The sequence below is a fragment of the Gopherus evgoodei genome, chromosome 2 (assembly GCF_007399415.2).
Source record: "Gopherus evgoodei ecotype Sinaloan lineage chromosome 2, rGopEvg1_v1.p, whole genome shotgun sequence".
Taxonomy (NCBI): Eukaryota; Metazoa; Chordata; order Testudines; family Testudinidae; genus Gopherus; species Gopherus evgoodei.
In genome coordinates, this window is record NC_044323.1 from 294,147,001 (window position 1) to 294,171,836 (window position 24,836).

At 45.7% G+C, this 24,836-nt stretch overlaps 1 protein-coding gene across 3 annotated transcripts in view; it reads right to left on the reverse strand.

Moving 5' to 3' along the window:
* ZC3H3 (zinc finger CCCH-type containing 3) overlaps positions 1 to 24,836 on the reverse strand; it is a 351,980-nt gene that overhangs the window by 109,975 nt on the left and 217,169 nt on the right. For all 3 annotated transcript variants that reach the window (XM_030553922.1, XM_030553923.1, XM_030553924.1), the window contains exon 6: positions 2,886 to 2,970. In XM_030553922.1, coding sequence (XP_030409782.1) covers positions 2,886 to 2,970 — 85 coding nt within the window. The remainder of the gene's footprint in view (positions 1 to 2,885; positions 2,971 to 24,836) is intronic.

Sequence of the window (24,836 nt, forward strand, 5' to 3'; positions counted from 1 at the left end):
AAACTTTTATGGAGATATCAGAAATGCCAATTTCTAGAGCTTTATGGTTGGTAAAGTGCCGGATAACACAGCTTTACTGTAGTTACCTGGTGACTATAGAGTTCCTATGTTCCAGGAGACCAGTAGGTCCAGGGGATGCATCGAGATCTGTCTCTGGTAAAACAGAGTGAGAGGGCTGATGTTTGATTTCTCTGCGTGCAGCTAATTACGTGGAAGAAAAGTGCTGAACAAAGCTTTTAGAGAGCACAATACTTCTGGCACAATACTTCTGATGGGTACACACAAAACTAAATTCCTCCAGTTTGCTTCCCATTTTGCATGTGTTGCTTCTTCAGAGATCAGGGATAACCATATCCCTCCACAGTCTTGATTTCCCAGTCCCACTGGGTGTCAGAATATGTACTAGGCTGATAACACTGATATCCTCCAGGATAAGCATTGACATAAGGAGTCTACCTGGGGAAAATACATTTTTAGTCAATATTTACTTGCTGTCTAGTGTTCTCTGAAGTCAAACTCCCCGCCACCCCCTTGAAGCAGAAGAGGAGTAGTCAACTTTTCAGCTGCAAATGGCTGTCTTCAAAACATGTCGTGGAAAAACATGTGTCAAGGCAGACTAGCAATTACAGATTTGTTGCACTGCTCCCTAAATGACTGCTGCAAGGCAGGTGACTATTTGGCTTTAGGAGCCTCCAAAAAGAGACAATTCTTTACTGAGACTCTGGTCGGAAAGTGATTATTTAAAAACAGCTCCTTATTACTCAATAGATCTCCCTAATGTGTATCTAGCCAGAGCTGCTGAATTTACTGACCTAAATAAGTGACTGTTTCATTTTCTTCCAATGAGAGCTGCATAGTCACACCGCAGTTGGTGAGCTGGATTCTATTGTCGGCTAAATTCTGATGGCAGATTTTTTTTTCATAGTAGTGATGCACAATCAAGAAAAGAACCCAGCTTGACTTTCCGATCCCAGGGGAAGCTTTTTAGGCAGACTAAAAAGCCACTCTTTAATTTTCACACTGAGGAAATTTATTCCAGAGTCATCAAGACACAAATAAGGAACCCCACAATGCCTTTTTCCAGAGTAATTTTTCCAGAGGATAATCTCTCTTACGCAGCATATACCTAACAGTCAGACACCTGATGGACTATCCAACAGATTGCTGAAAACTACTGGTGCATCACTCGCCTTCAAGAGAGGTCACAACAAGATGCAGCCAGGAATTATGCTAGGAATTATACCATGGAATCAACGCAACTCTGGAGCCATTTTAATCTATTATAAGCAAAGAGAGCATTGCTTGCAGTTCAAAATGCTTAAATAGTCTATGAAAGACTTCGTGTCTGTTGCACAAAGGAAAAGACAGGCACAATCAAGGTCTTCAGGGCATTACGTGGCTGGAATAAGCAATCTCGTTCCCTTTACACTTTGCTTTCTGATTGCCAAGGCTGATGACCTGCCGTTTACTGGTAGCAACAGCACACGTATTGGCACCCTGATCAACAGGTTCCACCAACACAACCAACATGGCTTGGAAAAGCCACCCAACTCCTTCACTAGGGAACTGGAGAGAAAGGGGGGAGCACAGACATTGACAATGCTAAAGCGAACTGGGCTGCATTCAATAGCGATCCAGGGCATAAGAATGGTCAACAACCGGGTCAGACCAAAGGTCCATCTAGCCCAGTATCCTGTCTGCCGACAGTGGCCAATGCCAGGTGCCCCAGAGGGAATGAACAGTGATCACAAGTGATCCATCCCCTGTTGCCCATTTCCAGCTTTTGGCAAACAGAGGCTAGGGACGCCATCCCTGCCCATCCTGGCTAATAGTTTATGCTCCTTTCTATTCTCCTCATTAGGATTTAACTTCCACTTTTTAAAGGATGCCTTTTTGCCTCTAACTACTACTTTTACTTTGTTGTTTAGCCATGGTGGCTCTTTTCTGGTTCTCTTATTGTGTTCTTAAATTTGGGGAATACATTTAAGTTGAGCCTCTATTATGGGTCTTTAAAAAGTTTCCACGCAGCTTGCAAGGATTTCACTTTTGGAGCTGTACCTTTTATTTTCTGTTTTTGTGTATTTCCCCTTTCTGAAATTAAATGCAACAGTGTTGGGCCGCTGTGGTGTTTTTCCCTGCCACAGGGATGTTAAATTTAATTATATTATGGTCACTATTACCAAGCGGTCCAGCTATACTCACCTCTTGGATCTGATCCTGTACTCCACTTAGGACTAAATCAAGAATTGCCTCTCCCTTGTGGGTTCCAGGACCAGCTGCTCCAAGAAGCAGCCATTTAAGGTGTCAAGAAACTTTATCTCTACATCCCGTCCTGAGGTGACATGTACCCAGTCAGTATGGGGAGAGTTGAAATCTCCCACTATTATTGAGCTTTTTATTTTAATAGCCTCTCTAATCTCCCTGAGCATTTCACGGTCACTATCACCATCCTGGTCAGGTGGTCGGTAATATATCTCTACTGCTATATTCTGACTATATGAAGACTGTTGAAATATTCAAGGCAGAGATACAGCTGTCCCATGAGAACACCGAACCTGGACCTAGAGGAAAGTCATTGTGAAAGGGGTTATTCAGAAGGGGCAGGCATGTAACTTTGCATTCTGTGCCCAGAACAGGAGTTGGGTCTCAGCACAGGACACTGCCACTAGATGCAAGCTTCCAAAATAGAAACCATGTCGTTTTGTCTCATTTATTGCAAACTCATAGCAGACGGCAGGAGAAAACCAGCAGCTTAGCAATCAGAAGCCCCATCAGCTAAATGGCCAGTTAAACAGCTGGATATCAGGCTACTTGCACCAATATGTGCATACATAATGGGCACCCTGCGAAAGCAGATCTTGCCATTCTTTCTTGGGAGTACAGACCTTGCAATGTATCGGCTTGTAGCTGATCTGTGCAGACAGCTGGGAGGAGAATAACCGAGGCTGCCGGCTGTACAATCCAACCTTGCTGTTCAGAGAGAGAAAGAAACACAGACACACTCATTACAATTCATTCAGAGCCAAGAATTTAGCTGGAATTCACGAGATACTCAATATCTTATTGATTAACATACAGGAGGTGGCATGCAAAGTTCACACAGGAGTGAATACACTCTTTGTGGGCTTGGATGCTGCTGGTGCCTCAGGAGATTCCACAGCAAGAGAGAAGGAAACAAGGAACCTGGGAGAGGGTTGGGTTGGCACTGGAGCAAAAACGCTCTGGACCTTCAGGTTGGTGTGAAGGAGCATCGCAAAATCCTCCTCTGAGGAGCAGGCTGGGTATCAAATCGACTCAAAGGACACACAGTCCTGATCTTGTAAGCCCCTCCCTGCCTGCGTAAGGAGCACCAGTGCCTGCAGGCCCCACTATGGCAGCTCAATTATTAAGTACCCAGGTAAATCCCAGCAAGTGATTAGACATTAGATAAATGTCTATCAGGGATGGTCTAGACAGTATTTGGTCCTGCCATGAGGGCAGGGGACTGGACTCGATGACCTCTCGAGGTCCCTTCCAGTCCTAGAGTCTATGAATCTATAAGTGACCTACCCCCTGTGCTACCAAGGAAGGTAAAACTCCCACAAAGTCCCTGCCAATCTGACCTGGGGCACAATTCCTTCCTAACCCCACACATGGCCCTGAGCATGTGTGAGAGAACCAGGCAGCCACGTGCCTGAGAGTCAGAATGCCAGGAGTCGCTTCAGAGCCCTCCAAATCCCTGTTGTCGCAACCGTGGGGATGCCCCGCGCTCCCTCACATTCAGACTGACTCGTGTACGTGTACACACATAATTAAATTGCCCTTGACTGGCACATGAAAGAGTGAATTAAAATCAAATGAAAAAAGGCCTGTATCTTGGAGTTCCAGGTGGTAACAGTGCAGCTCAGTCACGCACCTGCCAGCCCGAGTGTGTTACCGAGTGAGCGAGTGGAATTTGATAGCGTGTCAATGAGCTTTCCCATCGCTCGAGCTGTCACTCGGCCCGCCAGTGACGGCACAGCCCCATCTGTTCCGTGTGCAAATAAAACGCTGGTGCAGTCGCAATCCAGGAGTGGGTGTCACATGCCTGTCTATCAGAGGCATCAAACATCCCAGTCATGGGGCGAAAATGAAAGCAGTCAGTCACTGCGAACATCTGGCCAGCTAACAGACTGATACAATTTGCCGACAACTGGATTTGGTTTTGTCGCAATCTAACAGAATATGAACCAGTCGCTTAAGTTGCAGCTGCATTTATTTTACATCTTTTTTTTTTTTAAACTTTACTTTCTGCTCGTTTCTGCCTTCCCCCTTCTGCAGAGCCTGCCTCACTGTGGGAGTTTTGACAAGAACAGCCAGGCACCTTTTCAAATAGTTTTCAGTGTTAAAAAATGCACATAAACTAGCTTGCTTGAAAATAGGCACTAAAACCAAAACATGTCGGAGTGGAAAGGTGCTAAAAAGTTCAAGCAATTCTGTACTGAACCTAAAGAGCAGAAGGTGTTTAGCATTTTGCAGAACCTTCACTTCTTGGGGAATTAAAAGCAGAAATCCATGTTAACTAAACGAATAAATAAAGGCCTCCTGACTGTTTCTAGTTTAATAGGGATCCCTGCGTGAGGCTCCTGATCTGTGTACATGGCACAAACCCTAGCATGAAGCTGAACCTACATAATGAACTGCATTTTATTCCCTGCCACAGCAATGCAGTCCCTGGAGAAGGGACACTTATAGCAGAGTAAATACAGCTCACACACTCCTTTTGAAGTTACTTGTATATTTCAGTGAGAGCAGTACTCGGAATCTGCCATGGGTATGTCTACACTGCAACTAAAAACCCACCGCAGGCGTGTGCCAGTTGACTCCAGCCTGGGGGCTGTTTAATTGTGATAGATGTTCAGGCAAGCTCTGGAGCCCTCCACCTCACTGGGTCCTAGAGCCTGTGCTCCAGTCCAAGCCTGGACATCTACACGGCTATTTAATAGACTCTTAGCCCGAGCCTTGTGAACCTGAGTCAGCTGGCACAGGCCTGCCACAGGTGTCTAATTGCAGCATTACGTCGATATATCCTAAGATTAGGGCCATGAATTTAGCAAAGCCCTTAAACAACTGCTTACTTTTACACTGACGTTTAAATGCTTTGCTGAAGAAGGATGGACTTTAAAAGCATACTTGAGTGCTTTGCTGAATGGGTGGCTAGAGCTTGCGGTGTATCTTAGGTCCTGGTCTACACTATGCGTTTATACCAAATTTAGCAGCGTTAAACCAATTTAACCCTGCACCTGTCCACACAACGAGGCCCTTTATATCGATATAAAGGGGTCTTTAAACCGGTTTCTGTACTCCTCCCCAACGAGAGGAGTAGCGCTGAAATCGGTATTGCCATGTCGGATTAGGGTCAGTGTGGCCACAAATCGATGGTATTGGCCTCCGGGCAGTATCCCACAGTGCACTATTGTGACTGCTCTGGACAGCAATCTGAACTCGGATGCACTGGCCAGGTAGACAGGAAAAGCCCCGCGAACTTCTGAATTTCATTTCCTATTTGCCCAGCGTGGAGCTCTGATCAGCACGGGTGGCCATGCAGTCCCAAATCCAAAAAGAGCTCCAGCATGAACCATACGGGAGCTATGGATCTGATTGCTATATGGGGAGACAAATCTGTTCTATCACAGCAGCGTTACAGAAGACGAAATGACAAAGCATTTGAAAAAATCTCCAGGCTATGATAGACAGAGACCACAGCAGGGACTCAGCACAGTGCTGCGTGACAAGCGTAACAGAAAGCCAAAGAATCAAATGGACGCTCATGGAGGGAGGGAGGGAGGGGGGACTGAGGACTCCAGCTATGCCACAGTCCCCGCAGTCTCCAAAAAATATTTGCATTCTTGGTTGAGCTCCCAATGCCTGTAGGGTCAAAAACATTGTCCCAGGTGGTTCAGGGTATATCTCGCCAATTTACCACCCCTCCACACTCATGAAAGAAAAGGGAAAAAAATCGTTTCTTGCCATTTTTCAATGTCACCATATGTCTATTGCATGCTGCTGGTAGATGTGGTGCTGCGGCGCTGAATAGCAGCATCCCCTCCCCTTCTTTTCCTGATGGCAGATGGTACAAAATGGTGGAAAACCGTCGTCACCCCGTGAGTGCTCCTGGCTGGCCTTGGTGAGGTCAGCCGGGGGCACCTGGGTAAAAATGGGAATGACTCCCTGTCATTCCTGGCAGACAGTGCAAAATGCTGGGTAACCGTCCTTATCATAGCAGCTGGAGCCTGAGCTCCATCAGCCCCGCCCCCCTTTCGTGTCTAGAGAAAAGATTCTGTACTCTCTGGACTATCATAGCAGCTGGATGCTGCCTCTCCCTCATTTTATCTCACTAAAAAGTCAGTGTTTCTTATTCCTGCATTCTTTATTACTTCATCACACAAATGGGGGGACACTGCCACAGTAGCCCAGGAGGGGTGTGGGAGGAGGGAAGCAACGGGTGAGGTTGTTGCAGGAGTACCCTCTAGAAAGGCATGCAGCTCATCATTTCTGCGGGATCTCTGGGGCTCTGTCCCGGAGCGGCTGTGCTCCCTAGCTCTCTAGTACACTTGCCCCATATTCTAGGCAAGACTGACTCTATTTTTAGACAAAACATAAAGAAGGGAATGACTCAGGGAATCATTCCCATTTTTGCCCATGCACCCCCGGCCGACCTCAGCGAAGCCAGCCAGGAGCACCCATGACAGCAGCAGAGGGTACAAAATGATTGATAACTGTCATCTCATTGTCAATTTACAATGGCACAGCAGATGATACAGAATGACTGATAACCATCATCTCATCGCCAATTTACAATGGCAGACGGTGCAATAGGGATGGTAACCATCTCTGCTACCTTGCAAAGGCAAATGAATGCTGCTGTGTAGCACTGCAGTACCGCCTCTGTCAGCAGCATTCAGTACACATACGGTGACAGTGACAAAAGGTAAAACAGACTCCATGGTTGCCATGCTATGGCGTCTGCCAGGGCAATCCAGGGAAAAAGGGCGCAAAATGATTGTCTGCCGCTGCTTTCACGGAGGAAGGATTGAGTGACGACATTTACCCAGAATCACCCGCGACACAGTTTTTGCCCCATCATGCATTAGGATCTCAACCCAGAATTCCAATGGGCGGGGGAGACTGCGGGAACTATGGGATAGTTACGGGATAGGTACCCACAGTGCAACGCTCCAGAAAATCGACGCTAGCCTCGTTACATGGACGCACACCATCGAATTAATGTGCTCAGTGTGGCCACGTGCACTCGACTTTATCCAATCTGTTTTACAAAACCGGTTAATGTAAAATCGGAATAATCCCGTAGTGTAGACATACCCTTAGGGTACTCTGGCACTGCAACTGAGGGTGTAACTGCAGTGAGACCGCGTTACCTGTGTTAGATTAAATCTGAGGACTAGCTGCCCAACTGTGTATCCAGAATCCCTGGCACTTGTACTAACGCCGTTACCGCCGCCAGCTAGATGAAAGCTACATTTTAAAGCCTGTATCATTACATCTTCACCTGCAGCGCGGGCCCACCCTTGGTTCCAAATGCACTAGGGGTGTAACAAGGATAAACCAGTTTTTAGAGGAACAATCTCTTGATTTAATGAGCCCTGTTTGCAGAAAGGATTGTTACCAATGACTATGGCTTTGGTGATAGTTTCATAGAATTGCAGTAGTCAGAGGTGGAAAAGATTAGCCAATGCATCTATCTGCTCAGACACCAGATGTCAGTGCAGATGATTCCCTATCACATGCTCCAGTGTTTTGTATTATGGTTGGTTGTCTCTCCTCTCCAAGAGAGGTCAGGAGCCTACTTACAGCTGCATTTTTCTTTCCCCTTTCCTCATCTGCATAATACTATCTGCTAATGAAGTGTTATTGCTCTGCAATTCTATAGCACCTTGGATCCAATCAATCATCGCCAGGGGTCTTACAAACACCTCAGAAGCGTCAGACTAAGAAACATTATCATCCCTATTTTACAGAAGGGGAAAACTGAGGTACAAAAGGAGTTAAATATCTTGCCTCAAGGTTCCACAGTGAGTCACCAGGAGAGCCAGGAATAAAACTCAGGAATTCTGGCTTCCAGACCCTGACTAACCACCAGAGACAGGTGTCATAAACAGATAGCTACGGGTTAACGTCTCTTTCACCTGGAAAGAAGTATCTGAAGCACCTGACCAGAGGACCAATCAGGAAACAGGATTTTTTTCAACTCTTGGTGGAGGGAAGTTTGTGTGTGAATCCTTTGTTCTTGGGTTGTCTGTCTGCCTGTATGCTCTCTCGGCTATGAGGAGTGATTTCTATTTCCTGCTTTCTAATCTTCTGTTTCCAAGTTGTGAGTACAAAGATCAGATAGTGATTTCTATATTTTCTTTTGTATTTACATAGGTATAGTTGCTGGAGTGCTTTTAATTGTGTTCTTTTTGAATAAGGCTGTTTATTCAATATTCTTTTAAGCAAATGACCCTGTATGTGTCACCTTAATACAGAGAGACCATTTGAATGTATTTTTCTTTCTTTTTATATAAAGCTTTCTTTTTAAGACTTGTTGGAGTTTTTCTTTAGTGGGGAATTCCAGGGAATTGAGTCTGTACTCACCAGGGAATTGGTGGGAGGAAGAAGTCAGGGGGAAATCTGTGTGTGTTAGATTTACTAGCCTGACTTTGCATTCCCTCTGGGTGAAGAGGGAAGTAATTCTGTTTTCCAGGACTGGGAACGGGGAGGGTGGAGTCCCTCTGTTTAGACTCACGGAGTTTGCTTCTGTGTATCTCTCCAGGAACACCTGGAGGGGGGGGAAGGGAAAAGGTTTATTTCCCTTTGTTGTGAGACTCAAGGGATTTGGGTCTTGGGGTCCCCAGGGAAGGTTTTTGTGGGGACCAGAGTGCCCCAAAACACTCTAATTTTTTGGGTGGTGGCAGCTTTACCAGGTCCAAGCTGGTAACTAAGCTTGGATGTTTTCATGCTAACCCCCATATTTTGGACGCTAAGGTCCAAATCTGGGACTAGGTTTTGACAGCAGGTCTGTCCAATTGGTCTGATTCCACCAAGGCCACATGCTGAGCCCCAGCCCCAGATCATCTGCAACCAGCAAACATCTTGTGAGGCTTCCAGCAGCCAGGTAAGCATTTGACTTGACAAACCTGATGCTGGGGGGAAGACAGTGGCCAGCTCTGAAGGGATCGTTCTGACATGCGATTACAGTCCAGTGCCGACACGTAGCAGCTGCAGATGCAAACGTCTCTTAGCAGGGAGCCAGTTTACATTGTAAGAACTGACTTTATGGAGACAAATGGGATTCCACTAGACAAAGCACTGGGCCTGGTGGTGCAATGCCATATACTGAGCTGCTAAGTGACAAACCGAGGATGTGGAATGAACTTGTGCCCTGGGCCACGGAGTGATATAGAACGGGAGGTCAGGCTGCTGGGCTCTTCATCGCCTGCTGTCAGCCAATCTGCAGAGCCACTCTCCTCCTGTCTCTCTCCATCTCCCCCCTTACCTCTCTCAGGCTCAACTTAATACGAGAGGGAAGGAGGTGATTGTGTAGAGATATTCAGCTATTCAGAGGCAAAACAGATCTCAGCTCAGCCACTGGGCTCTTAAGTGAAATCAGGCTCATCAAACAGGAGGACAAATCCAACTCATGCTGAGTTTTGCCAGCCAGGCCCAAGGAATTGTAGGGGGGTCTCTTATTTGGGGAATGAAAGGCCCATTTGTGGGACGAATTATGCTAAATTTGAGCACTTCCCTTTGTGCACAATCATATAAGCCTACTGGAAGCTTGCACACATAGAATAGCCACTTGAATGTTCCTCATCAATAATAAAGAATACAGGGCACTTACAGAATGTCTTTCATCCCGGAACCGCCACACACCCTCAGAGTGGGTATTGGTTTATGATCTCATTCTATGGATGGGGATACTGAGGTACACTGAGATGAGGCGAACAGCCATAGGGACACTGCAAATCAGCGGCTCAGTTGGGACTAGAACCTAAGTTTCCTGATCTACCATTAGAGTCAGACATTTTAAAGACAGAGGGGACCATCATGATCATCTAGTCCATTGGTTCTCAACCTGCAGCCCACGGTCCACTTGCGGCCCAATCAGCACACAGCTGCGGCCCATGTGACCGCCTCGTGGCCATACAGGTAGTACATATATTGTGTGGATGTGGCCCACATAATACACAGAGAGCTGCATATGCAGCCCACAGTGGGAAGCAGGTTGAGAACCACTGATTTAATAGCACAGGCAGAGAACATCACCCAGCGATTGCTGCATCCAGTCGAATAAGTTATGTTTGAGCTGGAGCAGATATTTTCAAAGGACACCCAATAGCTGGATTTAAAGACTGTAAGTCATGGAAAATCTACCTCTTTCTTTGAGAAACCGCACCAATGGTTCATGAACTTGACTGTTAAATCACTTCCCGTTTAAATTTGTCTAACTTAATCTTGCAACGACGTGCTCTCGTGATATCTGGTAGATATCAGCTCCCTCTTCCCAGAGTAGGTGCTCACAGCCTGGGTTCAAGAGTCACCTAGTAACCTTCTCTTCGATCAGCTAAGCAGAATGTGCTCCTGAGGCCTCCCGTCCGTAAGCCCTGCTCTTTAGATCTTGACGGATTTTTTGTAGCTCTTCCCTGAGCTCTCTCCAGTTTTTCAACATTCTTTTTAAAGTGTGGACACCAGAACTGGACAAAGTGATCTCTCCAAATGCTGCCTAAAACGCCTCTATTTGATTCTCATCTGTAATTGCATGCAAATGTAGACTGTCAGCTGCATATGCATTTCTGTGCTTGCAAACCAGCTTGCTGTTTGAAGTAATTTGACCCACCACGTCTTTGCCAAGAGTCATTATGAAAAGATAGAGCTAACAATTTCCATGTAGCTGATTCTAAGTGTCTATGTGAAAAAAAAATCTATCTATCCATGCTATTTACACAACTTTTGTACTCTTCTAACATGCGGTCTGGCAAGGAGCCACACCATTATATGGACATTTAAAACTGTCAAGAGATTAAGGATTAAAAACGTGCTACGATGCATGAACAGTGCATATTTACCCTTAAGGGATTTTACTGCAAATAACTAACATCCTAAACACAGAGTTACAACAACCCAGTGTCATTCTTGTCTATTGCAAAAGTTAGAAAAATGTGTGGCTGGAATTTTTAACTGATAGAACAAAAACCAATAGACAGATAGCTGGAACAGAAATTGCTTCATAGCGCTACTTGCATTTTAGAAAGCTGCCTAATTATTTACACAAACTGAACCTGCTCTGAAAACTATTTAAAAACTGCCTAAACATTTACACAGTTGGAAACAGTCCATTGCTTACTTAAAGCTCTTGGTTAAAAAAACTGCATCATTATGTATTAGCCTTTAACAGTTCGGAAGTGGGTTTAATATGCTAGGCTTTTACCCAGGACAAATGTCTCAATTTTTTGAAGTGTTTCCCTTGTGCAAAAAGAATTTTAAAACACATGCAACATATTTTGCAAATCTTTGGGGAAAAAAAAACAACACAAGACGACACGTCAGAGATACAATCTGTGGCCACAATCCTGCAAGTGCATCCATCTACCTAACAACGCTGGCCCAGATTCTCAAATCTGATTACTGACTTTAGGAGCCATTTATCACAGAATCACTGAAATGTTGGGCTGGAAGCAGGGATTTGAAGCAATCAAATTTTTGAATTGCTCCGCTCCAGCTCCAGGCCAAAGCCTACTGGTCCGGGCTCCACTCCAAAGCCCCGGCTGGAAGGGACCTCTAGAGGTCATCTAGTTCAGTGGTTCTCAACCAGGATCCTGGGGGCTGCAAGCAGGTCTCAGGTGGTCCGCCAAGCAGGACCAGCGTTGGACTCACTGGGGCCCAGGGAAGAAAGCCAAAGTCCCACTGCATGGGGCTGAAGCCTGGGGCACCGAGCCCTGCCACCTGGGGCTGTAGCAGAAGCCTGAACAACTTAGCCTCGTGGTGCCCCCTGTGGCATGGAGCCCCCAGCAATCTCCCTGCTTGCTACCCCCTAACCCCGGCTTTTATATGCAGAAAGCCAGTTGTTGTGGCACAGGTGGGCTGTGGAGTTTTGAGGCATGTTTTGGAAGGAGGGAGATTTCAGAAAGGAAAAGGTTGAAAACCCCTGATCTAGTCCACCCCATCATACCGAGGCAGGATGAAGTATACCTAGGTCACTCTTGGCAGGTGTTTGTCTAGGCAACTGTAAAGAGGTCTGACAAATCCTGAACACTTGCCCCCTGGAAATCAAGCCCTTTAAAAGTATCTCAAGTCAGTCAATCAAAAAGTGAGGCAGTTAAAAAAAAATCACAAAGTTTGGACTGCTAATATTTGGTATTTACACTACACTTTTCATCTTCAAAGCACTTCAGTTATTAATAGACACTGCAAACACCGCTGCAAGGGATAGATTGCGCCTATTTTGCAGATGGGGAAACTAAGGGAGAAAGGTCAAATAATGGGAGTCAGTGCAAGGCCAAGTATTAGAACTCAGCAGTTCCTGGCTCTCAAAGCTCTGTTCAGGAAGGGTGCCCCAGGTAAGCCTTCGTCACTGCAGACCATACACAGAAAAGGCCCATCCGCTGCACCGCACATTCCAACCGCTTCAGTGGCATCAACACAGCAGGTGCAGGGAGCAGGGGCCGGGTTAATTTAGTAAACAGTGGTAATGACTCAAGTCGTTACTTTCTTGATTCTTCTCACTACTCTTGCTAAAAGAACCTGCTAATGCTGGTGATCACGGTGCAAACTCTTACACAGAGCTCGCCCCTCACCTACTCAGATGTCTCTGAAAGATTCTGAAGTCATAAACCTTCCTCAATTGTAGGGGGAGGGGGACAAGACAGAGAAGAAGGGGGAGAAACCCAAAGGCAGCTTAGTGCTGATGGTCAGAGGTGGAGACTGGACTACACCTGACATGTCTCCTTCTCATCCAAAGCATTGTGTGTGTGATGAAATCAGAGCTGGCCTTGCAAAATTTCTGCATATTGAGCTGTAGTAGAACCAGAGATGGGAAACAGGTTCCTTCAAGTTTTAGGAACACAAAGCTGTAGTGATGGGTTTAGATCCAGGGGAAAGACTAGGGTTCCCAGGTGTAATTATTTATTCAAATAATTAATAAATAATAATAATATCAGATTCCGATTTGGGCCTCTCTCTAAATGATAGACGACTCTCAGCAACTTGGGAGCCATGAGCTGATTCAACAATTGGTCTAACTTCAAATCCAGGAGTAAATACTGCTCTTGGAACGCTCCTGATGTACCGATGTAAACAGATGCATATAACACTCCCTCCCAGGCGTACATTCAGAAGGTAGCAGTGAGCACAAGGGGGGTGGGGGGAGAAGAAAGGCTGCTGCAGATTGCATCAAGGAACTGCACGTTAAGGAGTTTTTAACTGATTGCACAAGCACAGCCGCAGTGGGCTTGGTATTTTATATCTTGCATAAGGGGCTACTGTATCTTTTTTTTAAATTAATGATTTTGTCCGTCTGAGGCACATCATCTGTAAGAAAATACACAGCCCATGTAAAGGGGCTGTTCCTCAATACATCCTCTGTACCTGACACTGCCTGCTCTGGCAGTTCTCAGCATTATCAAGCAAGAGCGCTGAAAAGTGATTGTTGTACCTAACTCAGCTGCGAGACTCCTCGCGTCTCTCCGGAGGGAACAGGAACTGTCATGTTCATTAAATGCATGATTACAGCTATGATTAATAGTGGGGTCGAGAGCCTAACGACTTTTCTTTCAATCCTTTGAATGAATCATCAGCCAAACTGCACAGTAGCCTTGTCCTGTCAATCCAGCTACTCGAGGATTTTCTACTGAGTCCATCACAAAGTATCTCAACTTTTTGGTAATTTTATTTTAAAAGGACAAAGAAGTCTGGATTTCTCTCCGCTTAAGCTGTTCTGCAAGCACAAAACGTATCTACAACCAGTGGGCTCCAACGCAGTGTTTCTCTTCCAACACCATCACATCAATGCCGATCTTTGCCCTTAAGGTCATCCCAGCAACTGTGACACAAATAAAGCTGATCAACAATCAAGAGATCCTTCATCTGTTACCCTCGTCTCCATAGCCCCTGGGGAGGGGCACTGGATAATTTCACAGACAGCCTCATGACTGCTGTCTGGGAGAAAATGTTCAGTGTCTTATAAAATGTGTTAGCTAGAGAGCTGTATGTAGAACCTTCTTAGGGACTGATCTGAAAGTGTGGAACGAACTCCCCCAGGAACTAAAGGCACATCACAAACTTCACCACACCAAGTCCCAAAATAAGACACTCCACTAGACATGCTGCTTACCACACTACTGGGAGGCACTCAGATACTACGGTGATGAGTGCAGTATAGGAACTGATATTGAATAGATCGGAATAGATGGAAGGTCAGTTAACACACACACATACACACACACAAATTGGATGTACATTGACTATCTTCCTTTTCACCAATATTAGCTGTAATTATTGCATGCTATTATCTTGGTTAATTATTAGTCCAACTATTTAGGAAGAAAAGAATGCCAGCATCCAAGATGTGAAGGACACTTTGTATACGCTATTGCTTTATATATAGGGAAATCAGATTTTCCATAGAAAAAGCTTGAGGGGAGCCGATGGAGGACTTACTGAGTCAGGGATGCCTAGCACTGGAGGAGGGTACCATACAAAGGTAACATTCCCATTTACCAAAAAAGATTGGGAGAGTCCCTTGACAGGAGCACATTAAGAAAGCACAGCTGGTCACCACATACAGTTGCACCAGAGATCAAGGAGCGAATGGGCCACAGATGGAACTCAGCTCTCCTCTCAGGAGGCAGAATGCTCCAGGTCAGAGTGGAGGCCGAGTGGTCGGAGTAAAGGCACCACCCTGCCTGTTCTGTGGATAGCGGACTTTGGTGCCCAGAGCTGTCGTTTTCTCCTACATTTCACCAGCACAAAATCCATTTTACTTGTTTAAATCCCCACAAAGGAAGTGAAATTAACGTACCAGGAGCGATTAACACTCCGCACAGGTGATCACAGCTGACAGATGCTCCCTCTGATGGGCTTCTCCTTGGATTACCTTAATGGGTTTTTCCAAGGTTTCCATTATTTCGCCTACTTCTAAAGGGAAAGGACTTTTGATGCAGCTTCCACCAAACGGCGCAGCTTTCATCCATCCCCGTGTGGTACTTCTGCACCATTAAACACAATTTGTTCTGCTAAACCTGTTTAATGCATGACCTTGGCAAGAATATTCTTTTAACCACAATGATTCCTTTAATAGGTCACATTATCATTGTTCCTTTCTCTTCTGCTGCACAGGCAGCCCTACTCCTCGTGCAGTGAACGAGTCATTGCAGAGGGCTCTGCTTTTATTGCTGAACAAAAAGTTTTTAGGTTGGTGCAGAGGAAATTTATTTCTTTAATTATTATTCATTTAAGTGGGTTCCACCATTTCAGATGATCAGCACTAGTGGCTGCTGGGGGTAATTTATTTTACTCACCAGACAGCGAGAGGCCTCATTCCCTACGAGGTAATGACAAAACCAGGTAGAAGGTACCATTAAAGCCAAGCAGCCACACTTTCCTCCTTGCTGACCTAAGTGAGCTGCATACAGAGTCGTAGGAGGAGCACCAACAGCCTTGATACAAACTACATCCCAGAGCATTTTGTTATTACAGAAACATGCCTGAGATTAAGTTAATAAAAAACCACTTGTTTGTTTCCATGTTATTAATATTATGGCTCTGGAAATCTCTGCAAGGAACCCCCAAACCACCCAACATGCTCAGGATTTCAGGGCAAACTCCAAACTGGGCCACATGCAGCCATAAGATTATTATTTATGATGCACTACAAAACTGCAGGTGCTTTTAGACAATTAGGTGACAAGGTCTCCGCCAGCAAGAGCTTGCAGTAAGGGTACTGTCTCTAGTACATCGCATCATATTGGAATAAGATGGCGAGACATCAAGTTGGCTGGCAGGATGCTGAGCACAATTTACCACTCAGCGTAGACCAGAGCAAGTCGGGTTCAGCTCTGAGTCAGCAGACCCTGATTAAACCCTTCTGAGATCAATTCAAAGCACAACTGCAGGCTTGGGAGGCAAGGCGGAGCCCCGCAGAAGTGATGCCAAAGAGGCCTGCATGAGGCTCTGCAAAGTGAAATCGCTGAAGGGTGAACGGGTCTCACTATTTTCAGCTCTTCCTACCGTATTTAGGAGCTTGCAACAAAGCCTCTTTCCTCACGCCGACACCAGCACAATTCATCAGGCTTCTCCCCAAAACTGAAATGTATAAGAAATTAAAGGGTTTTCTTGCTTTCTGCCCTGAGGTACTCAGCCTCCTGCAGGTATGAGAGCGCCTATGCAGTACATACCATGGCTGTGGCTAGGAAGAGATGGGGACACCTGTTTATATCAACAACTCAAGGCCAGAGCTGGAAAGGCCTCCATGCACAGAGTTCCCATTAACTTCAACTGGGGATCTGCTAGCAGAGAGCTTTTAGGACTGCACCCTTACTAATTAGCCATTTCTTGCAGCCTTCAGGGTGGCTGGACGCCCAGCTTGTAGTACTAGAGACAGATGAGCACTGAAAGGCAAATCATATTGGACTACAAGTCTTTTGTGAGATGGCTCAGAGTTAACACCAAAAACATTGTGCTTTTACATAGCACTCTGCATCCATTTAGCCCTCCCAGAATACTCCTTTATCCCCATTTTACAGAAAGAGAGACAGAGAAGTTAGCAAATTGCCCCAAACCAGAGGTAGTCAGCATCTGAGATGGGATTAGAACAAGGAATCGTGAGCTCACTGATCAACTGTGCCGGCTCTGTGACTGAGAGGCTGGCATCGTTCCTGGGCTCAGAAAATCAGTAAGAGCAAAAAAATCAGGTATTGCACTAAGAGGCACAATTGGGGCCAGGGCGATATTTAACAGGAGCAGACATGGAGCCCACAATTAATTTGCAGAAATTGTCTCTGCATGTCAGAGCAGCAACTAATAGAGCTTAATAAGAGGAAAGAAAAGGGGGCAAGTTGTGGCAAAACCACTTCAGCTTTTTAAAGCTTTTTTTCTTTTTCATTTTTTTAAAACAAATTAAACTCGAAGGGCTGGCCTAAAGCCAAGGAGTGCACTAGAGAATGGATTGTTCACACAAGCCCTCGGTGACATCACCAGCTTGGTTGTAGTGCTGAGCACTTTATCATCTGTGCAAATGTGGAAAGTGCATTTCTGTGGCGCTCAGCACTTCTAAAATGAGTTGGTAAACAACCAGCAGATAGTGCACTTTCTACAAATGCATTCTTCCCTGCTACGGCAGCTGACAGCTTGGCTCGGAATTTTTTTTCTTCCCCTTCCTTTCACCCGATTATGGAGTTCCCCTGCTGGGTTTGAAATCATGTTTATTATTATTAGTCATCCTCCTCTGGCACCATCCAGCTGAGGAGCTCAAAGTGCTCTGCAAACGGTAATGAGTCTTGACTCCTTAATTCTACTGGGGGGGAGGGAAGTATCGTCATCCTCCTTTTCTGTATGGGGAAACTGAGTCCCACAGAGGGGAAGTGGCAGTCTCAGTGTGATGCAGCGAACCCATGGAAGGGCTGGGAATCTATCTAGGTATTTACCCAGCACCTGTGTACTATTGGAACATACCCAAGTATTTATAAATAATACATTTTCCCTCTCAACTCTTTCCCAAAGTATGGGAGAAATCATCTTGTTGCTAAATTCTCATGATTTTATTCTTAGTCTCATGGTATTTTCTGTTTTTCTTATAACTCCAGCTCTTGGAATCTTCTCATGATGGCAGAATCTCAGCCTTCATTAAAATGAAAAAGATAACTTTCTAGCCTTTGTGATTACAGAGAAAAGCTTGAAATTCAAAAGGCAAATTAAAAAAACAATTTAAAAACAAAAAAACAAGAACTCATGACTTTTCTAGTCTTGACTCATGATTTTGGACCATGTAGGGTGGGCTGTACTGAAACAGCCTGGTTCAGCCTGGGGGAAGATGCTGAAGGACTAGAAACCATATCTTCGGACTCCCAGGCTTGGAAATCTATGCCAAATGTTAACCTTTAGAAAACTTTGCGAGACATCTATAGAGGAGATAAGTAGGGTTTAAAATCTTGCACGGTTGGCCAAGAGGGGGTTCTGGCATGGTCCAGAAGCCAAATCCAGCCTATTGACTTCTGTGTCTTTAGTACACAGGTCAGGCCCATGGACTAAACATCCCAGCATGCAAATCTGCATCCTGAGCAACATGGAAATGGAACATTGCATGCTGGGACTGCAATCCCCATCCTCTGCCCTTCTGTATTACAGACGAAAGGGGTTGCAATCTGTTCCCAACCAGGTAAATTAGGTGCAGCCCTCAAGCTGCTGTATCTAATATGTGCTCCACTGGATATAGTTTGAGTGCTCCAGACCCATCACAGCTTTACCATCTTGTTTTGCTCTGAGTCCTTCCTTTTGCTAAGCTCCCTCTAGTGTTCTCCTGTATGTACTGCATATAATCCCTCTGGCTCTATTCAATTAGCATTAACTACAACAAAAGGGGCCATTTCTCATTAATCACGTTCTGCCTATAATTGCCCTTTAAACAAAACTGCAAGCACTGGCCATTGCTTCAGTTCGCATCCTGAATTTGTATTAGAGTTGGGAGGGGACTCACTCAATCGTATCTAACAAAGGGCATCACGTGGGTAAATACGGACAGGGGACTTTACAAGGAAGAGACCCAGAAACTAAACAGTGCATGGAAGAGAGCCTGAAATCAGCTCTCTCTGCACCTTCAATTCCATCATGTTACTGATAGCTTTACCTGTAACCAGGAGCAGTTCTTCAACAGATTGGGGTCAGGGCTGCTTTCCGGACAAAGTCAAACCTTAATATTGTTTCTGCTGCTTTCAATCTTGTACCGGGGCTGCTCTTTTTTCCTTTAGAATTTATGAAAAAAACAAAAGGTACTTTTCCAGGACCTCTTCCCCATTTCCACAATCGGACATGGAAATTCCTTACGTGCCTCAATTTTGTTTTGTAAGATGTGAAAAGAGCAGAGGCAAAGTTCTTTGTAAGCAAATACAACTTATCAGCCTGTCCAATTAGACACACATCTAGCTGCAAAATACGTGGGCATAGATTGTTTTAACCTGCTGCCAAGTTCATACTCCTTTGTTTCAGAGGCAGAATTGAAATCATCTCTGTACTCACCACTTTGAGGTGGCTACTAATGAAATGAAATGTAGTTGTCAAGAGCCCAAGGTTAGAGGTTCATTCGTTTCTGACCAGCATGCCTCCAACGCACACTGGCTGCCACGGAGTAGCAGAGTGACTCTGTAACCAGGTCAGCATTTTTACTTGCATGTTTTCCCTTTACCTCAACGGTCTACCATGCTACATCCATGTTCTGATCTGTGCTGGCAGATGGATCTTGTAAGAGAATTTTGCTAAGCAAACAAAAAAGAAAGCTGAGAGTGATGTGTGTGATAAGTGCATACACACACACTGAGCGTGGTCACTGAATCCACTCCCTTTATAGGCACAGCCTATCTTAGTTCAAAGGAAAATCACATTTGTTGAGAAAGAGCATTAAAATGCCACTACAATCGGATGAGGGTCTATCATAAAAATTGCACTTTCCATACAGCCTGGAGATCAGATCTGTTGACTAAAAGACTAGATCTGATCACTTCCCCACACAAACATGCTTTTTTATAAGCTTTCACTTCACCAAGGCCTGCCAAACCGTCACCACTATGGGATAAGATGGTCTAGTCTGGCTTGTGTATCAGCAAATTACAGATATTTTGACTAACAGCAATAATGCTTGAGCCTGAAAGAACCCAGCTTGGCTTTGAGATCCCAGGCTGAATTTGCAGTTTATCATGGTTCTGTTCACAATAGTTCCAAAATGCTTCCTAAACTGCTGGACTCTTCTACTGATTCCAGGACAGGAAAACTGGAATAATTTACCAAACCAGACAAGGGAAAGAAACTTTGAAGATACATACTCAACTACAGCCTAGGATATATTAAGATTTCAGGACAAATGCAAAGCTAACTATACTATCTTCATATGGCATTTCTGTGACAATCAGAACCACAGTACTGTATCTGAAGGTTATCACTACTTTGCTTGGCCAGAACTCTGCACCAGTGGATTTTGAGAATGGGAAATTATGAAAGGTGAATGGAAAGTTAGAAGGGTGAGAAATGATGGTCTGATGGTTAAGATACAGGACTGGGGGGCACAGCTCTGCCACCAACTTCCTCCATGACCGTACGCTTTGGCTAAAGTTTTCACATGTGGTCACTTAATGTGAGGCTTCCAAATTCATAGATATGTCAGCACCTACATCAATGGCCTGATTTTCAAAGGAGCTGAGTGCTTGCCTACTTGGAAGGGAGAGCGTGGCGAAGGGTAGTTAATTATTGTCTGTAAAACACATTGAGATCTTTGGGTGAAAGGTGCTATGTAAATACAAAGAATTATTATTATTGAGTTACAGGTAAAAATTACACAATTATTTCACCATTAGCAGGCGAACATTTGCAGAGCTTTCATGTAAAATACAATGCAAGTGAGACACTCCTGTCCTTCAAAATGATCTTTTTCTTGCAACGAGGAGAGGATCCCCCTACGCAGGTCCTCGGTATTATTGCAAGGAACAACTGAACAGTAAAGCAGGGCTTTACCTGGATAGGACTGCTCAATCTTATTATTAAAGTCTTCCCCAGTGAGGCAAAGGAAAAAAAGGCTACCTGAGACGTAAGGAGCTTTCATGTTGCTTAACAGTATCCCTGTAACTAGGCTTGGGAGGTAGCTAGGTACGTTTACCGCAATGGTTTGAGCTAGTTGGGCTTCTGTTCCTCCCGATGTTCAATAAACAATCTGTACAGAGCTACTGGTGACTTCTCACCTCTAACACCACAGGGCACTCCACAGGGAAGGAAATGGAATTCTCTAAGCTCTGGGAAGGCCTCTTACACTCAGCCTCCCCTCAAAAAGCTCACCGTCCATCTGCTCTGTTTGTACAGCACCCAGCACAGTAGGGCCCTGATCCAGGACTGGGCCTCCTACATGTTACTGTAATGCAAATAAATAATACATCATAATACTAAAGGGAGGCTAAGGGAACATCTAAAAATGGAATTACGGGTGAAAAGTTGCAATTCCCTTGCCAGAGGCCACACCTATACAAGGGAATTTCACAAATGACTTCCTCCTGGATTCACACCAGTTGAGCTGCACGAGCAGGAGCTCTAGCGGCTTCTGATGTTTTAGCTGCTGTATTGATGACACAGCCCTGGGTCCAGGAGAAAGGAGGGAACAGGTCTTTCTCTCACACTCCCCAGTCGCTCTCCTTACCAGCCTCGACACACCCACTTTGAAAAAAATGCAAGGGATTCCTAAGAGTTGTTAGAAGTTTAATGCTCCTTTGAGAGCTGGAGGAAAGGGGAAAAGGTGGATGAAATCCAGCACCGTGCAGGTGTGATTGCCCCCCTCACCCCTCCACCACACAGGGAGCCGTGAGCTAGGTACACTGAGACACCACAGCGCTATTGGTGGCCATTAATTGGACTTTGCTTTCGGTTCCCTTTGTGCAGCCTCCACTGAAGTCAGCAGGACTGTAAGGATTTAAGAGCAAAATCTGGCCCTCGGTCAGTGGTATCCATTCTAATGGAAGGGTGAGATCTAATACCCATTTTTAGCTGTGCAGACCAGCCCTTTTCTTGCCTGTGTGCATTCAGTTCAGGTTTCGGCATAAAGAAACCCACATACCCACTCCTCCTCTGCTCTCCTTCCCCAAAAGTGCCTGGCACAATGCTTACTGCTCGCCGTCTTCATGGTAATGAGGTGGATTGCAGACAAGCAGGAGTAAAACTCCTGGTTTCCCTTTCACTTAGGGAGACAGATGACTTGCTTTATCACTTCTGGCAGCCTTGTGATTGGCCACTGAGATTGTATAGGGCTGGAATATACGCAGCCCCAAGACCAAATTCTAACCTGATCAGTGGTTAAAGTAGGCATTTGGCCTGGACAGCAGACGTGAATTGGAATGGTCCAGCTGCCTGGGGGGGAAAGGTTGGCAGAGCACATAGCAAGACAGTGTGAACAAAGCGGACTAAATAATACTCAGTAATTCTTGTCCGTTGCTGTCATACAGTGGTGGTAGATGACATGATGGAATGAAAGGATCACAGTGTGGCAACAGCGCATACAAAGGGAGGGACTCCTGGATAAAGCAGTAGCCTGCCTGATTCGTTTAGCATTAACTAGCTACTGAAATTCAATATTTTGCTTCTTGTCTGAGGTGAACATTGAGAAAACACTACCTTGAACGTGGGGCCTGTGGCACCCGCCCTCAGCGCATAGCGCACTAAGTAACTCCTTCTCCATTCTGCTCTTTAGATTTCAGCATCTGCTCGCTAGAAGCTACTCTGGCGCACAACACAAGATTAGTGGCCCATCTGATTTGCAGGTAGGGACATGTCAGAATTTTATCATAACTCTAATTGTAGCCATGCCTGGAGAAGACAAAATACTGACCCAATAAATTCAGACAAAGAGCAGAATCACAAGGCAAAATTATAACCCAACTTAAGTAAATTCCAAGCTATTAAATTGTCAAGAGTGTTTCCCATCTCCTTGGTAACCCAAAATACACTATGTTTTGCACTGAAGGGGAACTGAAAAGCTGTACCCAGAAGCCTCCTACTGCAAGACAAACCCAAGAAAGAAACCAACAGGACTCCACTGGCCATCACATACAGTCCCCAGCTAAAACCCCTCCAACGCATCATCAGGGATCTACAACCCATGCTGGACAATGATCCCATACTTTCACAGGCCTTGGGTGGCAGGCCAGTCCTCGCCCACAGGCAACCTGCCAACCTGAAACATATTCTCACCAGTAACTGCACACCGCATCATAGTAACTCTAGCTCAGGAAACAATTCATGCAACAAACCTCAATGCCAACTCTGCCCACATATCTACACCAGCGACACCATCACAGGACCTAACCAGATCAGCCACAGCATCACCAGTTCATTCACCTGCACGTCCACCAATGTAATATACGCCATCATATGCCAGCAATGCCCCTCTGCTATGTACATTGGCCAAACTGGACAGTCGCTACGAAAAAGGATAAATGGACACAAATCAGATATTAGGAATGGCAATATACAAAAACCTATAGGAGAACACTTCAACCTCCCTGGCCACACTATAGCAGACCTTAAGGTGGCCATCCTGCAGCAAAAAAACTTCAGGACCAGACTTCAAAGAGAAACTGCTGAGCTTCAGTTCATCTGCAAATGTGACACCATCAGCTCAGGATTAAACAAAGACTGTGAATGGCTTGCCAACTACAAAACCAGTTTCTCCTCCCTTGGTTTTCACACCTCAACTGCTAGAACAGGGCCTCAGCCTCCCTGATTGAACTGACCTCGTTATCTCTAGCTTGCTTACATATATATACACCTGCCCCTGGAAATTTCCACTACATTCATCTGACGAAGTGAGTATTCACTCACAAAAGCTCATGCTCCAAAACGTCTGTTAGTCTATAAGGTGCCACAGGATTCTTCGCTGATTTTACAGATCCAGACTAACACGGCTACCCCTCTGATACTCTCTTAAATATATCTTTTAAAGTGCTTAAGATCAAGTTTAAGAGGATATGTGGAGTCTTATATATGACAAAAAAAACACGATTTTGCAGCCTGACAGCCCCACCTGTCCTGAAGGAAGGAATTCTGATATTCAATGCAATTCACCCTTTCCAAGCAGGAGATGATATGGCTACATTCCAAAGGAGGGCTGAAAAGTCACACAAAGAGACAGAGCTACAGGAGTAAAAACTGAATGCTTCACATGGCAGGGGTTAAAGGGCCATTCAGAACAGAAGGGATTCAAAACTAAGGGACCTTTACTAGTATTGAATTCCCCCAAATCAGAGATCACCCACCCGCCACAGCATTCACTGTACAGTAACTCCTCACTTAAAGTCATCCCAGTTAACGTTATGTTGCGGAGCAATTAGGGAACATGCTCGTTTAAAGTTGTGCAATGTTCCCTTACAACGTTGTTTTTGCAGGAAGAGCAGCCCGTTGCAGCTAGCTGGTGGGGGCTTGGAACCAGGGTGGACCGGCAGCCCCCCCATCAGCTCCCTGCTCACCTAAGTTCTCCGTGCAGCAGCCACCGAGAAGGCTATCAATTGTCAGCAGTTCAGCTGTCCCTCTCCCCATTGCCATGTGCTGCTCCTGCCCTCTGCCTTGGAGCTGCTCCAAGCAGGGATGGCTCCAGGCCCCAGCACGCCAAGCACGTGCCTGAGGTGGCAGCCATGGGAGGTGCTCTGCCGGTCGCCACGAGGGCGGCAGGCAGGTTGCCTTTGGCAACATGCCTGCGGAGGGTCCGCTGGTCCCGCGGCTTTGGCGGACCTCCTGCAGGCGTGCCGCCGAATCTGCGGGACCAAGGACCTCCCGCAGGCGTGCTGCCGAAGGCTGCCTGCCGTGCTTGGGGCGGCAAAATACATAAAGCCGCCCCTGGCTCCAGGGAGCCTCCTGCTTGCTGTGCAGGGGAGGAGGAGAAGAGGGGGGACTAATGTCAGGGTGTCCGCCTCGCCCCTGCCCCCCACCTACCCCTCCTCCATATAGAGCGGGGGGGGACATGACAGGGGTCAGGACAGAGAGCTTGCTGGTCGTAGCTGCTGTCTCAACTTCCTGATCTTTTTAAAGGCAATGTATTTAGAGTGGCATCAGCGTACTTGAAGGGGCAATGCACATCTCTCTCC